This window comes from Condylostylus longicornis, unplaced genomic scaffold (genome assembly GCF_029603195.1).
Source record: "Condylostylus longicornis isolate FDR11 unplaced genomic scaffold, ASM2960319v2 ptg000121l, whole genome shotgun sequence".
Classification (NCBI taxonomy): Eukaryota; Metazoa; Arthropoda; class Insecta; order Diptera; family Dolichopodidae; genus Condylostylus; species Condylostylus longicornis.
Window position 1 is genome coordinate 377,144 of NW_026578089.1, and position 18,957 is coordinate 396,100.

Sequence of the window (18,957 nt, forward strand, 5' to 3'; positions counted from 1 at the left end):
GATTTCTGCTCGAACTTGAGTGTCGATAGTTTCTTGATCGTTGAGAGGACCGAAGAGTTTCTGGTACTTGCTAAGAAGGCTGATGACTTTGTTCCTGGATTCTTTGTTTAGATGATCCATCCTTGTTTCAATATTGTTGACTTGGATCGATTTCTTGCCTCTTAACGGTATCATGATGTTCGGCGATATTTTCAGCGTGTTTTCTTTGCGATCGATGATTGCCTCCAGTTGTTTCGAAGTATCGTCGCCGATGATCCCATCGAATGATTTTAGTCCTGGTAGTAGGAAGAAATCTAATTTTGTGTTGTTGCCGTACGGTTTGATGAGTCTCGCACTGACTTTTTGTGTAATAGTAATATCTCCTCCAGCTGATCGTATAGTAAATGGGCGTACTGTCGGCCCTGGTTTCTTGGCGTGTTCTGGCTCTATGAAGTTTTTGTTTGCTCCAGTGTCTACAAGAAACTTGAAATTTTGTTGTCGGCTGTGTCGTATACTATGTATGGAATGCTCGAGAGGCTGGGAGTATAAAATTTAATTCGTCTTCTTCTTCGCATTCCGATTCCTCTGATTCGTGCTCGTAATTGGCTCTTAATTGTTCTTCATATTGTGCTGCATCTTCAGAAGTTTCGAAGTTATAAAATCTCTGCTGCTTACGATTCATGTAGCTTGGTCGTTTGAAATTTTGACTGGGCCGGTTGGAATAGTCCACCTGTTGTTTGTATCGAGTGATCAACTTCCATCGGGACAGGCGGTTTCGATTGGCTTGGTCTGGCTGGTGCCTCTTCGTTCATTCCCCTGAATGCGTATCTATTGCCGTTGTATGGCTGCTGGTAGTAAGTGCTTATTGGCTGTGGTTGGTTAAATGACGGTTTTTTCCTCGAAAGAGCATTGATTGGAGCTACCACTCTATTGGTTGAGCCCTTACTGTGTATCGGTATACTACGTACGCTGGCATTCTGAATGTCGAGGCAAGAAGAATACGCTTCTGGTAAGGATTGAAGTCGCTGAATGACGAGCATTCTTGATAGATCTCCGTTTCGCCCTCTTATGAACACATCTAGGGCAGTGTTCCGATATGTTTCGCTTAGTGCTTGGAAGGTGTCGATAGTGTAATTTTCTGTTTTTATTTTATTGATTATCAGCGACAGCTGATGATTGACTTTGGCGTAGAATTCGTCAATTGTGAGGTTCTTCTGAGTTAGATTAGATAGTTGGTGTACCAGTGTCCTGACATCTCGTTTATCAGCATAATGAAGGGACAAACATGCCTTTATTTCACCCCAGCTGTTGTCAAAAATATTGTGCGATATTAGATCACCATTCGCATTGCCTCGGAATTTTCTGGCGAATGTTCTGTAGTGTTGCTCTATATATGGGTTTGCGCTTTACGATTGCGTAATCTGCCAGTATGCTTTCGACGCTATGAACCCAAGATACGTACTGCGTCGGATTTCCATCGAACACGGCTCCTTTACTGCATCTGGCAATTTACAAATGTCTTTTAGTTCCTGCTCTGTCTTTGAGCCTACTGGTCCTGACGAGGAGGGTTGTTGTGTTGGTTTTCTTGTATTTTCAGTGATTCTATTTTAATTTGCAATGCTTTGTATTTCTTCAATTTTTTTCTCCCTATTTAATATTATTATTTTTTTTTTTATTTTTTGTAAATAATGATTCGCTACTTTTTAGCTTGAAAAATATTTGTCACTCATAAAAGTTTAATGAAGAATTTTCATTTTTGGGTTTAGTTGTACTTATGTTATTAGTAGAATGCTTCGCATTGGTTTCCGTTGAACAACTAACTCGTTATGTTCCCACGGTGATAACGTTCTGTAGTTCCAGGTCATTGCTACTTGGACTCCAGTTAAGAAATTTTAGTTCAATTTCTTGTAAAAAAATGTTTTTCTGATGTCCGTTTTATTGAGTTAATGTATTTAATTATAATAACAAAACTTAACTGAACCTAATTACTATTTTTGATTATATTTATAGTAAATAATTGATTATTAAGCAAAATATTACAATTATAAAGTTAAGGCTAAATTATAAAGTTAAAAATGCTTGTTAGGCATTTGTTGTTGGAATTATAAAAATAAAGTTCATAGGTAAATTGCTAAACAATATTCTCATGAAAATTATGCTGACCTCAGCGTCTGATGTTATGCGCGTGTATCATAGTGTCTTAACTTACATATACCTAAAATGTTGGGAGAATACAGAATAGTATTTTTTTTTCGTTTTCTTTTTCTATGTTATTCTTCCGAAGATGAAGAATGTAGGTAAAAATACACTTTAACAATTTAAAATTTCTTCTTCTTCTTCTTGTATTAGGCAATATTGCCTGTTTTTCCAATTAACCCCTTTCTGTCTGATCTTGTGATTGTGATATCCAACACTCCCTCCGTCGCTTCGACGGTCTTCCTGTTGGTCGTTTTGATGTTGGTTGACCAGTCATTTTCAATTTTCGCCAGACGATTTTCATTCATTCTGTGCACGTGATCTCTCCAGTTTCTTTGTCTAGAGCGGGTCCATCTGACGATATCCTGTACACCACACATATTGCGGATATCGCTGCTGCGTTTTTTGTCTCTTAGGCTGTAGTTACAGATTTGCCTCAGAGTTTGCATTTCTGTGGTTCGCAATCTTTGTTTGGTTTTGGATGTATCTGCTCTAGTCTCAACGGCGTATGTTAATATGGGTCGAATACAGGTTTTATATATGCGGACTTTGTTTTCTATAAGCATATATTTATTTTTCCATATGACGTCGCGTAGATAACCAGATATGGCTGCGGCTTTTCCTGCTTGAGCACACGTTTCACTTTCATTATCTCGAGAGGTAGTAATGTTCACACCCAAATACTTGAAATTGAGCACTTGCTCAATAATGTGATTGTTGATGGATAGTTTGCAACGTACCGGATCTTTGGATACAGTCATGGATTTGGTTTTTTCTGTAGATATCTCCATGTTGTATCTTTCTGCAGTTTTTGTCACTCGATACAATAATCTTTGCAGATTATCTTCATTTTCTGCAAGTAATACTGCGTCATCTGCATAGCATATAATTTTGATGTTATTGTCGCCAATTTGATATCCCCATGAACTATTGTCAATACTTTCAATTATCTTGTCCATGATCAAATTGAACAAAGTAGGGCTTAGACTATCGCCTTGTCTAACTCCAGTTGACGTTGATATTTCATCGGTTAACACATTTTGCAATTTGACTTTTGTTTTGTTGTTGGTGTACAAGTCTTGAATTATTCCTATTAAGGAATGATGAAATGAATGATGAATCCTGTAAAACTTCAAGCACATCGCCTAGCCGCACTCTATCAAACGCTTGACTAAGATCTACAAAACACATGAAAAGAGGCTTATTAAATTCGATTGATTTTTCGATTAATTGTCTTATGATGAATATGGCATCTACGGTGGACCTATTCTTTCGAAATCCATTTTGTTCTTCCCTGATTTCTATTGTTGATAAAAGTATATTATTTATTATTTTGGTTAGTAACTTTTGAACCGCACTTAGTAATGTAATTCCTCTGTAATTTTTTGTATCTTTTTTGTTCCCTTTTTTATATATGGGAATTGTAATACTTGTTCTCCATTCTAAAGGAACAGTTTGATTGGCCAGTATGTTGTTGAACAATTTAGTTAATTCCTGTTTAAGTTCAATTCCACTATATTTTAGGAACTCATTAACTATACCGTCAATTCCCGGTGATTTTCGATTCTTAAGAGTTACGATGGATTCTTCTATGGTTTTTATATCTATTGTCAACGGTATTTGAGTATGGTAATTGTTTGAAGGTGTTTGATTTTCGTTGGTTATTGGTGACCGCGTATTGAAGTTGTTTGCTAGACTTGCAATTTTTTTTAATTTTATGTAGTAAACAGAAAAATTTTTGTTTTATTTATTGTAACGAAAAAAACTATGAAAAAGCGTTCTAAATGCTCAAAATTTCCCAATATTTTTTTATTTTTGTATTTATCAAACTATTGCGAGATTTTTTGATTTTTTAATCTTCGAAGGAAATAATCACTGGAAAATGCTCACACTGGGAATAGAGCTAAATTACTATACCAAAATCACTAGGTACAAAATCAAAATTGACTACAACAAATGCAAACAGGTATTTCCATCTAATGAAGCAGCTACATATTACCAACTTTTTCATCGCTTCTAAACATTTTACTTTTTGTTAAAGAGCCAGACATGAGGAAATTTTTTTATTTAGACCAGAAAAAAATCTTACTAAATAAAATTCCTAAAAATATTTTTTATACTGCGCAATTTTTTTTTTCAAATTATATTCCATGCAACGAAAACATTTTAATTATAAAAAAATACTTTCTTAAAAGTCGGAGGACGCCACGTGTAAAAAAATTTGAGAACCACTCTTTTAGTCTTGAGATTCTTTATGAGTTTAATTTCTTTGCTATTACGCTATGCTATACAAATTTAATTTCATTCATTTTATTCACTGAGATAATATGAACAAAAACGAATGTATAATTTTTACATAAACAGAAACTAGAATATCGTAGAAAGGCAATAACAGTTTTATTTACGTTATCTCTATACCATATAGAAATAGGATTGAACGTGCATTCATGACATGTATGTAAACATGGTTTGATTTTAATATGAATGTGTTATTGCATTCGTACTAAAGAAACTATTAATGAACATTATACAGGTGCTAGAAGAAAACGATAAGGCGTACAGAGCTGCAAAATTTTTGTATTTTTTGTTTTTAAACTTAAGTTCCTTTAAAATCATTACTCGTTGATTAACTACAAAGGCTATTGCGGGCCTGGTGTAGGTTGTAGTATTTTATATTTTGTCAGTCAACGGTTTATTACCAGATCTAATTTTACATTTTCTTTTATTCATTAAATTAATTATTTATGTAGATAATATGATATGATTAAGCATGCCTTAATTTTGTTTCATTATTTTCTAGCATACATATTTGAATATAGTACGGTCCCTACCTAGACGGGCCCTACTCATGTCGGGATCATGTCGGACCCTAGATATAGTAGTTGCACATTTTATAGTTATTTGAAAAGATGTTTAACTTTTCTAAATTGACACAAAAAATTTATCGTTAATGTAACATATTAGTATGTTATTCATTTGAATTTTTTGTTGTAAAGTAAGTGTATCTGTAATCTAATATTATTTGTTTTAGCAGTAAATTTTATCACAGAAAACCCAGAAAAGCGAAGTGTTTTTTCTGAGTTTGTACAAAAGAAGTAGCTATTTTAAATTTATTTTTAAAAAATAATAATACAAAAATTTCTTTTCAATTTATATAGAATAAGGCAACTTGTAAAGCTGTTTAATGGTAAAAAGACATGAAAATAAAAATATTGCTTGGAATATTTATGCGCTTTGGCCTTATTGTTACATTTTATAAAATTTTTGGTCTAGCTGGGGAAAACAATAATAAAGTTAGAATACGTAAACATGGTTTGGAATTGACACAAAATTTTAACATTCAGCGCCAAGAACACTTGCAAAGAATGTGTAAGACTGTTGGCCACAATTCAAACACAATCGCCGAATTGTCTACCGAACAAATGGAGCATATGTTAATAGATCATAATCATAAACTGCTATATTGTTACGTACCAAAGGTTGGTAATATTTTATAGTTTCTAATTATGAAGAGTCATTATTTTATCATGTCTAATGTCGTTGCATGATATTTTACTATTTTTTCATTTCACGCTTATTTGTTTTACTCAGTTGCTAAAGTTTTATTGGCAAAGCAAAGAAATACATAAAGGCAAGAAACATCATGCAACGATATTGATATTGGTGTACTTCTAATGTTTAGAACTTTCTAAGTGTTTGAGTTTTCATATTATAAACAATGTTTACATGATACATGTTGTGTTTGCTAGTTTTACTAATAAAGCAACTTAGAAATAAATTTTTAAATTTGAATTTTGTTAATTTTTTTTCATAAAAATGCTTATGCGCAAAATAGGCATTCCGATTTTTTGTTATTGTGGTAAAAAATTTATTGAAACTTGGGATAGCTTAAGTGAAATTGGCGTAATTTGAATACTTAAAATGACTTCCTGAAAAACCAAACTGTGATTCCATATATGTGCATATGTTACGGAAGTTAAAAAACGTTCTTTTTAACATGTTGTGCAGTCGTCAGCAAAATTGATTTATTATTAAATTTTTTATCATAAAATTTTGAGTTATATAAAATGCTAATGCAATCAGCCTTATTCCCACGTCACATTTGTCACGTCCCCCTTTTTTTTTGTATTTTACTAGAAGCAAAATGTGAGGCGACAGAAGAAGCGAGACTTGAATTTTTTTGATGTCAAAAACTTAAATAGCTGCTTATAAATGAACTGGTAACAGACAAAAGTATAAATAATAAGATATAATAAGATATCAAAGTATAAATAAAATATAATAAGATATAATAAATCTAACAAAGAAAGGTGTCTCCAAACTTTTTTTGGATTTTTGATGAAAATGATGAAGAATATGGATTTTACATTAACTAGATTAAAATTTGAAATTGCTGCCGATCAGTTACTTTTATACTGGAATTAGTAAAATTAATTACTATTGCTATTAAAGTATGTGGTTATATTTACATTTTCTTCATTGTTACAAAAACTGAGACGCGTGTCTAGTAGAATAGCAATTCTGTCACCTCGCACATTTTTATATGCAACGCATCGAATATAACAAGGCTGAGTTTGTTAGCAGCAAAAGTAATTATATTATAATTAAAATTTTTTTAGAAAAGCCTTCTACATATTGCGCTAGTTGTCTTTAAAACAGGTTTTTAAAAAATTTGAATTTATATTTAAACTAGGCTTTAATAATTTAAATGTACGTTTAAAACTTCAATATGCTCGCGAAATTCAAATTTTCATGTTTGTTTTAAATATATATAAAATAATATTCTATCAATAAATATATTCTTTCAATTGTAAAATATATATACTATGTATATGTACATATATAAAATGGATCTCTTTCTTTATTTAAAATTATGTATTAAATTTATGTATTTTTTTAAATTTAATAGAAATAACATAAATTTCCGATTCCCGCAATTTTAAATAAGCAAACCCTGCACACATCGTTTATTTCAATATATTATAAACATAAAATAATGAGTAGGTGACTATTTAGGTTTCGCTAACATGTATAACTACTACGTGCAAATTAATGGGAGAACCAAATTTTTTTAAAACTAAATTTTTTAATTTTTATGGAACTATTGTTGTAAGACTGAAATATTTTAATTTTTTTTTACTTTATTGAAATGAAATTATTAGTATAAAAAAGGAAAAATGTATACTACTAAACATGTGTTTTTAATTAAATTAAACTTTTTTAACCCAGAAATTTGCACGATACTGCTATTTTTTTGCACGTCACTGTAACGTACATATATTTAACAGGTAGCTTGCACAAACTGGAAAAGAATGTTGATGATGCTCACATATCAGTGGAAATATGGACATAATGCCTTGGAAATCCCAGCAAGTCTAGTCCACTCCACTGGAATGTAACTACGTTATATATCAAATTTTTATGTTATGTGCACATGGAAACTGAAAAACTACTCTGTTTATTTTAGGTTCACAAAATTAAATTCGTTAAATATAAATGAGCGGAAGGATGTTTTATTCAACTACACTCGTTTTGTTGTTGTTCGTCATCCGTTTGAGCGCTTGCTGTCGGCGTATCGAAATAAGCTAGAGGGGACGTCTGCAAGTGCAAAGTATTTTCAGTTGCGTGTAGGGAAGCAAATAGTTTTAAATTTACGAGCCAGACCTACAAATGAATCTTTGGAGTATGGAAATGATGTAACTTTTGAAGAATTTGTACAGTATCTATTAAGATCAGATTTAAGCAAATCGAATATGACCTTTAATGAACATTGGGAGCCAATCGCAAATCTATGTAAACCATGTACAATTAATTATAATATAATCGGCAAGTATGAAACGTTACTAGATGATTCAGCTTTGGTTTTAGATGTAATTGGCGCCAACGAAAATTTAACATTTCCTGCTGGCCATAAATCATCCGGAACTAAGGAGAGTTTAAAAAAGTATTTTGATGCTATACCCGTAGCACTAGTTAGAAAGCTGTATGAGCTTTACCGTGATGACTTCAAGCTGTTTGATTATAGATTGGAGCACGTTTTAGGCTTTGAATTAGGGTGATTTGTTATTTAAGAAGTGTGTAACTTATGTGTGTAATATAGATAGGAAAAATAACAATAACATTGTAGGATGCATTTTCGGAAGATGTAGTTTACATACATACATACTTAACAATTTTGTGATATATTAAGTCAATATTTAAACACAAACAACATGTTTCTTCAGTGCTACTTAAGTTGAATAATTTTTGTATTATTTTTTTTTAGAATGTTTTAAAAATAAATTTTTAATGTAGTCATAAATACATATTTATTACATATATCTGGTTTCTGTTCATTAGAAAATTTGTTGCGGTTGCTCTGTTGTATTTAAGCAAGACAATATACATATGTATTTTATAAGTCCTGTGAAATCTACTGCGTCACAAAAGGCTTGTTATGGGTCATTAAAAAAAATTTCATTACTAATGCATATGTGGTCCATAATAAAACGTTATACACAATATTTATTTTTCAATCAAAATTTGAAAAGTGACATTTAAAATAAATATTAATATTGATTTAAGAAATAACGTATTAAATTTTTTTTGTTTTGTGTTTTTTTATACCCTGCACTTCGTGAAGGGTATATTAACTTTGGTATGGAATTTGTAATTACTTGAGGGAGTCGTCTCCGGTATAGACATGTATATATATTCTTGCTCAGCGTCGATTTAGACATGTCCGTCCGTCCGTCCGATCGCACAATAACTCAAAAACGAATAATGCAATCGACACCAAACTTTCACAAGTTGTTCCTTTTGTACCAAAGACGAACCTTATTGTTATTGGACCAATTCGGACAACGGGTTCGGGTAGCTGCCATACAACTCAAAGAGTTTATTTTAAATATTTCAAAAACTAATAAAAGGATCAATATAAAATTTTGTGTCCATGTATCCAATTATATTCTACATATACTTTAAAAATTTTAATGGGATAGCTGCACCGGTTCGGGTGGCTGCCATACAACTCCAAAAGCAAATTTTTTATATTCAGCAAAATAATAAAGTCAGATTCATGAAACTGGGCAGTTATATGTCCAATTATGGGTCAGATATATTTCTGAAGTTTTAGTGGAATTGCTTGACAGGTTCGGGTACTTGCCATGCAACCCCAAAAGCTCAAAACGAATATTTTTTAAATATTTGGAAAAATAATAAAGTCAGATCAATGAAACTTGGCAGTTGTGTGTCCAGTTTTAGATCATATATATATGCGAAGTTTTAGTTGAATTGCTTGACAGGTTCGAGTAGCTCTCATACAAGTCCAAAAGCTAATTTTAAATATTTGGAAAAATAATAAAGTCAGATTCATGAAACTTGGCAGTAATGTGTCCAATTATAGGTCAGATACATTTCTGAAGTTTTAATGGATTTGCTTGACAGGTTCGGGTACTTGCCATGTAACTCCAAAAGCTAATTTTAAATATTTGGAAAAATAATAAAGTCAGATTCATAAAACTTGGTAGTTTGGTGTCCAGTTATAGGTCAGATATATTTCTGAAGTTTTGGTTGAATTGCTCGACAGGTTCGAGTAGCTCCCATACAAGTCCAAAAGCTTATTTTAAATATTTGGAAAAATAATAAATTCAGATTCATGAGACTTGGCAGTCGTGTGTCCAATTATAGGTGAGACATATTTCTAAAGTTTTGGTGGGATTGGTTGACAGGTTCGAGTAGATGCCATACAAGTCTTAAAGCTTATTCTTAATATTTGGAAAAATTATAAAGTCAGATTCATGAAACTTGGCAGTTGTGTGTCCAATTATAGGTCAGATATTTGTGAAGTTTTAGTGGAATTGCTTGACAGGTTCGGGTACTTGCCAAACAACTCCAAAAGCTAATTTTAAATATTTGGAAAAATAATAAAGTCAGATTCATAAAACTTGGCAGTTGTATGTCGAGTTATAGGTCAGATGTATTTCTGAAGTTTTGGTGGAATTGCTTAACAGGTTCGAGTAGATCCCATACAAGTCTAAAAGCTTATTCTTAATATCTCGAAAAATAATAAAGTCAGATTCATGAAACTTGTCAGTTGTGTGTCCGATTATAGATCAGATATATTTGTGAAGTTTTAGTGGAATTACTTGACAGGTTCGGGTACTTGCCAAACAACTCCAAAAGCTAATTTTAAATATTTGGAAAAATAATAAAGTCAGATTCATGAAACTTGGCAGTTGTGTGTCCAGTTATAGGTCAGACATATCCGTGAAGTTTCTATATAATGGTTTCACATGCTCGAGTAATTGCTATACAACAAGGAATAGTGCACGGTATAATTCAATCGGTTTATACCGACTGAAACGTTTTTACTTGTTTTAAATTTCAATTTGTGTGTGAAAACAATAAATTTTCCATGGATCTAATAATACATGGATGCCTGGAAAATAATAATAGTTGAAGCCAGCATAAAACATGTTGCATTTTTGTTTTAATTTTTTACAACATAAAAATTGTTGCAACAAACGGTTTGAAAATGTGGTTAGAAAATGTGAATATAGTTAAAAATTTATATGAGTTAGTTTCCAATTAAAAATTTATAATTTTTTAATAAAATATAATTATACATACACACATGTTTTTATTTTAGGCATACATAATTATTTCTTCAAAATTAAAAATTATGTTTACTTTATATTTCTGTATGTTATTGCTAAGTATATTGCACTAAATTATTGACCGGAAAACAAAATGCTTTTTGTTAGATGTTGGCGAATATTTTTTTTTCTTAAATTTAATGTTAAATGTTTTGAATCATGATAAAGTCTAATTTTTAAATACTCAGATACTTTTATTCTTAATAAACATAATGTGTGATTATCGTACCTTTCGCACAACGAACTCTTCCCATACTAATTGTAATAATAAATTTAATTTTAGCACTGGATAAATATAATAGTATATTTGATTACCTTCATATAAATAGAAATGCCCGAAAGTGTTGCGTCGAAGGATGCAGAAGCAATATTCTACGAGAAAAGGATAACGTAAATGCTACACCTATATTTACCTTGTCAAAGAACGAAGTCATCAGGGACAAATGGAGACAAGTATTAGGAAAAAGGGGTTCTACACCACCGAAGTGTTTTTAATTTGTAAGAACTTTAAATTTTATTTAATATAATTTTAATTAAAAAGTTTTCTGAATTTAGTTGAATACATAGGTACAGTTTTCAGAAATATTGATTAAAAATTTTATTTTTTTATGTAAATACGTCATGCAGTTTTTTCAAAAACAATTTTGTTATGTATTTATTATTTTGGTTTTAACTGAAAAATATTTTGTTACCTGTAATTTATTATAATGTTATTTGTTACCTTTAACAAGTAACATTATAATAAATTACAGTAACTAGTATGTAAAGTAACTAGTTTGTAAGAACAAGAAATTGAATTTTGTTAATATTTAAACAAAATAAAATAATTTCTGCATATTTTTTGTATTTAATCGTTTTTATACCCTGCACTTCGTGAAGGGTATATTAACTTTGGTATGGAGTTTGTAACTACTTGAAGGAGTCATCTGCGGTATGGACATATATATATATTATTGCTCAGCGTAAAATTCTAAGTCGATTTAGACATGTCCGTCCGTCCGTCCGTCCGTCCGTCCGTCCGTCCGTCCGTCCGTCCGATCGCACGATAACTCAAAAACGAATAATGCTATCGACACCAAACTTTCACAAGTTTTTTCTTTTGTGCCAAGGACGAACCCTATTGTTATTGGACTAATTCGGACAACGGGTTCGGGTAGCTGCCATACAGCTCAAAGAGTTTATTTTAAATATTTCGAAAACTAATAAAGCTATAAATATAAAATTTTGTATACATGTGTCCAATTATATTCTACACATGCTCTAAAAATTATAATGGGATAGCTGCACCGGTTCGGGTGGCTGCCATACAACTCCAACAGCAAATTTTTTATATTCGGCAAAATAATAAAGTCAGATTCATGAAACTTGGCAGTCATGTGTCCAATTATAGGTCAAATATATTTCTGAAGTTTTAGAAGAATTGCTTGACAGGTTCGGGTACCTGCCATACAACTCCAGAAGCTAATTTTAAATATTTGGCAAAATAATAAAGTCAGATTCATGAAACTTGGCAGTTGCGTGTCCGATTGTAGATCAGATATATTTGTGAAGTTTTAGTGGAACTGCTTGACAGGTTCGGGTACTTGCCATATAACTCCAAAAGCTTATTTTAAATATTTGGAAAAATAATAAAGTCAGATTCATGAAACTTGGCAGTTGTATGTCGAGTTATAGGTCAGATATATTTCTGAAGTTTTGGTGGGATTGCTTGGCAGGTTCGAGTAGCTCCCATACAAGTCTAAAAGTTTATTCTTAATATTTGGAAAAATAATAAAGTCAGATTCATGAGACTTGGCAGTCGTGTGTCCAATTATAGGTCAGACATATTTCTAAAGTTTTGGTGGGATTGCTTGGCAGGTTCGTGTAGCTCCCATACAAGTCTAAAAGCTTATTCTTAATATTTGGAAAAATAATAAAGTCAGATTCATGAAACTTGGCAGTTGTGTGTCCGATTGTAGATCAGATATATTTGTGAGGTTTTAGTGGAATTGCTTGACAGGTTCGGGTACTTGCCATACAACTCCAAAAGCTTATTTTAAATATTTGGAAAAATAATAAAACCAGATTCATGAAACTTGGCACTTGTATGTCGAGTTACAGGTCAGATATATTTCTGAAGTTTTGGTGGAATTGCTCGACTGGTTCGAGTAGATACCATACAAGCCTAAAAGCTTATTCTTAATATTTGGAAAAATAATAAAGTCAGATTCATGAAACTTGGCAGTCGGATGTCCAATTATAGGTCAGACATATCCGTGAAGTTTCTATAGAATGACTTCATGGGTTCGTGTAATTGCTACACAATAACGAAAGGTGCAGGGTATAATTCAATCGGTTTATACCGACTGAAACGTTTTTACTTGTTTATTTTACAAACATCCCAAATCACTATATGAACATTTATAATTTATTCGAAAATACCTAGTATAAAATATATTTCGATGATCAATTTTCAATACACCATACGAATGCATTAGTAAATTGTGTATTATCAAGTCTTATAAAGATTTCTGTGTTACAATACACCGTATGTATGTAGTATTGCGGAGTCTTATATAAAAATTGCTGATTCCGGAGTCTTATGTAAAGATGTCTGTAGTTATATGCAACGAATTAGAAATACTAAAGGAAGGAGCATCTTGAAAAAACAATCAAGCCCAACTCTTTCTAGTTGTCTCCTTCTTTGCTCCGAGCATTGTCAATGTTGTAACAGGAGTGTATTTATTTTATTTTCTTATCTGGCCTCTATTATAAAATATGTCTAATCTGTGAAAAGGACAAGTTAAATTTATTTTTAAAGTGAAGATTAAAAAATATTTCAAAATACTTTTTCATTTTAAATATCTGTAAAAAAAGTTAAATTTAAACAAAACACATTATTTTTTTTTCTCTTTCAATAAATATATTTTATGAATTATAAAACTATAAATTTTGGTAAAATATTTGAAATGCAAACTTCCAATTAATAATTCCAATCCACTATCTTTTATTTCATTATTTCTAGGAAAATTGCAATTATATATTCATTATTGCTAGGAAAACTGCAAAAAAAACAAATTAAAATATTGTATGTATGCTATATTTTATCAAACACAAACTAATTTTGCTTAGAAAATAAAATTATCCTGGTAAAATTATATCATTCGAAGTAATTTTAATTTAAACAAAACAAAAGTACATGTTTTTGCAAAATTAAAAACTTAATAAAACTACAAATTATGAATTAATTAAAGCACTATTGAATAAATATTTCTTTTAATTATTGAAATGAATAATATTCACATGTATATGTTGCAATAAAATATATTTGTTTTTGCAAATGGGAATTATTCGAATAATTCAATAAATAAATCGAATTAATTAGTGGTTTGTAACAATTGAATAAAATTTAATAGGCTTATTAGGGTTTCAAGAGAAATGTCAAAACTAAATGACAGGAAATATTATTTATTCGATTTTCATACATTACAATTTAGTGAACCTAAGCTGCATGCAATTTTTAGCCTCTTGAAGTAGTCGACCGCGGAATGAACATGTGTACATACATACATTTGCATTTGGTTATAATGAAATTCTGTGTTGACCTTAACATGTAAGTCCGTTCGAATTATTTCGTTTATGAAAAAACGGCTGCCATTGTGATTGAAATTTTAATCAATTCGAATGACTGGTAAAGGTAGCTTTTCAATTCAAAAAAATATTTTAAAAACTTCCAAGCATAATAAAGTTGTTAATATAAAAAATTTTGTAAACGTGTTTCCAAATACATCTTATGTGAACGTACATCAAAGTATCTCAATATATAAATCAAAGTATATCTACTAATAAGTATAAGCATCTTGCTTATAAATTCTTAAAATATTCCATTTTTTTTAGAAATAGATGGTAATAAGAGTTGTGTAGGCAAGAAAGAAACAATGTAAACAAACGAGTGTATCAAAAACATTGAACTGAAATAAAATTAAATTAAGTTAGATAAAAATTTTGTTATTTTTATTTTGATAATAATAAAATTTATTTTTCATTTTATTAAAGTTAGGTCAAAAATTCGAATGTATGAAAGCAAAAGAGTTTGAAATTTCATGTATGAATGTACACATGTATGTACTTGGTACAGTAGATACACAGTATCAGGTAGTGCCATAAAAATAAAGTAATTTATAAAGAAAAAAAGGTGTATGCATACTGATTAATATTTTATGAAATATAATTATTACCGATTCATGGGAAATATGTTCTAAACTTATTAAGATTGAAATAAAAATAAAAAATTTAAAAATAATTTATTTATTTTATTTATTAATAATAATTATTAATTACAAATGCTTAACACTAAAAATTTAAAATATTTTCAAAAGTACATATTTACCTCTCCACATCTTATGGCAACAAATGAAATTTTCGTGTCAGCTTTTTTCCCTTACACACAACATTACATCCCAAGCACTTCAAATAATGTTTACCCACTATTATAAAAAAATTTTTTTTTTTCAGAACAACTTAAAATTTTTTTTAATATTATACGTCTTTTGAAAATATATTGTTATTATTTTTCATATAAATTATAATAATTTTTTTTAAACACTTTTTTTCCGCTTCGCTTTTATAATATGAATACAACTTTTTGCCACCTTGTACTGGAATGAATTACAGAAATTATTGTGTCGCTTTTAGAATTCTTAATACTTTTCCCTATACTTTATATAGGAAAAAATAATAAAGTGTCGCCTTTTAAAATTACATTATAAAAAAACAGGTTGACATCTATTGCGTACTCTTTCCCTCTCCCAAAAATTCTTATGTGTATAAAAATGAAAATAAGAAGGTATACTGCTTAACTGTTTTAACTAAGGGAATTTTTTGTATACAAATATTGGTGAGTGATTGCATTAGTGTGATGTAAGCGGAGAGTCGAAGTACTTAATAGTAGATGTACTTTGGTTAATATTTTACACTAATCCATACATATTTTTTATTTCCGTTTTACAAAGAAAAAAAGAGGAAAAATAAACTCTTAACAAACCCAGCAATTGATTGGCGAAATGTTTAGCTATTTATTATTCTTTTCTTATATATAACCTTATCTAACTCTCGGATCACTTCCGTCGGAAATTTATGGAAATACTGGCAAAAGCTATATCGAAAAACGAAATTATAATCTACAAAACGGCAATAATTCCACATGTTTAATCAATCAATATAATTTTTTTCAGCACAAATCCATACGTATTTTATATTCCGTTTTACAAAAAAAATATAACATGCTAATTTAAGTGAAATTAATTGTTGTTCTAAAACTAGATTTGCTCGCTTCTATTTGTTTTTCTTTCTTTGTGTACATATGTACAAAGGAAAGCAAAACAAAAAAAAATAAAAAATTATAAATTAATTTTTTCTGTTCATTTTTCATACGTAAGTAACACTAAAAAAAGAGGAAAAATAAATTTAAACTTTAATTGCTTTTTTTTTCTTTTTCTTATTTTTGATTCTTATTTTTGACAAATAAAACCAATTTTTTCTTCTTATTTAATGCAAAACTACAAAAAAACATCATTTTAAATTATTTTAATTGTTTTAATTTTTATATTAAAACAAACGTGCGTGCGCAAATACAAATGTAAATACATAAGGAATGAAGTATTTCTTCATTTTGAAGTTTCCTAAAAGCTTAAGCATTACCATTTAAGCTTCCTGAAGTGATTCGTGAAAGGTCAAATGACAACAAACACTGTCAGCTGGAAAATTTTTGTTTTTTATATACATATTTGAAAATAAAAATTTATAAATAAAAAAATTAAATTAAATTTTAAATGATGTATGATATTTTTATTTATACTTAATTTGTATGGACGTAGGTATTTTATAATTTGAATTTTTATTTCTTTTAATTTTTATTTTAAGTTTTTCTTCCGCATTTATTACTTTCTACCGCTCGTGAGGATCGAACTCGGTCCTGAGTCTTTATCAGCCTTGAGTCTTACTGCTGGGCTGATGGGGGGATGCTCCTGTCCCCACTCAGTTCCCTTAGAATCTACAATCTCTACAATCTACTGCTGGGCTAATCTCATACGTTTAAGTGCTTTCGCATATTGAACAAAATGTGCATCGTAAATGAACAACTCATAATTCAGTCTCTAAAATGGTTAAAAAAGTGCTTTATATTTTTTACAAGAGAAAAGCTTCTCCAGCGTTTCGTAAAACTATAAAAGCTGTACTTTACTTGTATTTGTATTCGAAGTGCATGCTGAGTAGTTTTTAAGAGAGGAAAGACAGCGTTTTCTTCTTATTTCTAGAGACCTTCTTTTATGGTTCCAAGCACAAAAAAGTGCCGTCTTTAAAAACAAAATCCTTCTTTACTCTTTCAAGTAGAAGCACTTGCTCAATTTTATGAAGGGAGTTTATATTTCTTTTGTTACCTTTATGTTGATATGAATTTTAATTTGCGCATGCGGCTTTGCTTGCTGATTTCTTGAATTAATTCCTTGCATCACTTAAATCTAAAAGCTGGAAGTATTATTAAAAGTTAGTAGGCGAGGTTTTTGTAATGGAACAAGGTTAATTGTATACTATGTTAGCCATACCGCTGAGAAGAAGACCGTACCCAATTTAGGTTGCTTTTGCTATGACGATTAACGAATCTTAATATGTTAATCTCTTGAAAAAGTGGGCATTTTTTTTTAATGAACAAGTATTTTCCCACGGTCAAATTTATATCGGTTTTTCAAGGGTTAAACGAAGAACTGCTGTTAAGGTGAAAGTGATTGATATCTCTTTGTAGGGGAAATCAATTAAAGACAATTAAAAAGTTTTTAGATTTAAAACTTTTCTTGTATAAACAAGGTTTATTAATCATTAGTTTTCCGTGTCGTATATTATTTTCGCTGCAACCTTTTTAAAATTAATTAGCATCATTCATGTACATAGATAACTGATAAGCACTCTTTTTCAAAAATTTTTTGAAAAAGAGTGCTTATCAGTTTCTCTCTGTCCGTCCGTCCGTCCAACCGTTCGTCAGTCCGTCCGTCCGTCCGTGGACACTTTTTTTATTTACAAAATTTCTACACCTTTGAAGACAGAAAGCTGAAATTTCATACGTACATAGATCTTTACTAGAAACTTATTTCCGTAGAACAAAATTTTTACCTATCTCCTCCCTCCCCCCTCCCCTAGAAGTTATACCCCCCCAAAACCCTAAAAATGGACCTTTTTAACTATTTGTTGCAATTAAACCATAAGCATTTTTGAAATTTCGCGAACGCAGAAAGGCAGCGGCTTTCTTCCCCTAGCGCGGTATACTATTGTTAAAAAATGGCCGTTCAAATTTACCATTATCTAAAATCCGTTTTTCCAAATTTTTGTCGTCGTTAGGAATTTGAACCGATTTTTAAAGGGTTCGGGCTGGTTCAGATGAGGAGTGGTAAGGAAGAGATCCAGTGGTACCATAACGGGCCTATTTGGCCTATGTGTACCATTCGGGGAGTCGTGACAACCTAACCTAACCCAGACATTAACAAATAGTTCATTTCGTTTGAAGAAAATTTTTTTCCATCTCCACCCCCTCTCAAGTTATCGCCTCTTGAAATTTGTAAAATTTGAATTTTTCTCACCTTATATTTCCGAAACCGCAAGCTTTTTCAAATTTCTATAAACACAAAAAGTTAACGGTGAGTTCCATGACATTAAAAAATATAATTATTTTTCTTAACTCACACAATTATAACTTAAAATCGAGCATTATGTTAACCCCACTTTATATTAATTTTTGCTTTATTTCAAAGATTGCGTATATGCATTGTCCTAAATATATGCAATCCTAGAAAGAGTTTTTTAAATTAATGAATAATTTTAATAGTGTGATAGGTATACATAAACTGTATTTAAAAGCAGAATTTTCACATGTTGAAGGGAAAAGTGCTACAATACAAACCATTGGTTTGACCCAACTTTATTTTTTGTTGAGCTTTCTTAGATTATCAGCACATTTAATAAAATTTTGTTACGTAATTAGAAGAACCAAAACAAAAACTAAATTGTTGAAAAATAAAAATGCATCATTCAAGTGTATATATGTTAGTTTATACTTATAGCTCAAATATGTACATATATGTACGTTTGTAAGCACAATTTAGTACACATTCGTATATAC

At 30.4% G+C, this 18,957-nt stretch overlaps 2 protein-coding genes across 5 annotated transcripts in view; one reads left to right on the forward strand and one right to left on the reverse strand.

The window, feature by feature from the left end:
• Positions 1-8,491, forward strand: part of LOC129614819 (carbohydrate sulfotransferase 11) — a 31,508-nt gene extending 23,017 nt beyond the window's left edge. For 2 of the 4 annotated variants that reach the window (XM_055529716.1, XM_055529715.1), the window contains exons 2-4: positions 5,334-5,654; positions 7,464-7,570; positions 7,643-8,491. In XM_055529716.1, the coding sequence (XP_055385691.1) occupies positions 5,373-5,654; positions 7,464-7,570; positions 7,643-8,234 (981 nt within the window). In that variant the 5' untranslated portion in view covers positions 5,334-5,372 and the 3' untranslated portion in view covers positions 8,235-8,491. Of the gene's footprint in view, positions 1-4,975; positions 5,171-5,333; positions 5,655-7,463; positions 7,571-7,642 lie in introns of all 4 variants that reach the window. The other 2 variants (XM_055529718.1, XM_055529717.1) reach the window with 2 other exon arrangements.
• On the reverse strand, positions 2,325-3,134 carry LOC129614826 (uncharacterized). The gene has a single exon (XM_055529726.1). It carries the CDS (start codon positions 3,132-3,134, stop codon positions 2,325-2,327), a length of 810 nt encoding a protein of 269 aa, XP_055385701.1.
• Positions 8,492-18,957: the final 10,466 nt, after the last annotated feature.

Excerpts from the sequence above, each read along its gene's own strand:
- LOC129614826 (XM_055529726.1), bottom strand. The coding sequence starts at position 3,134 with ATGGACAAGATAATTGAAAGTATTGACAATAGTTCATGGGGATATCAA.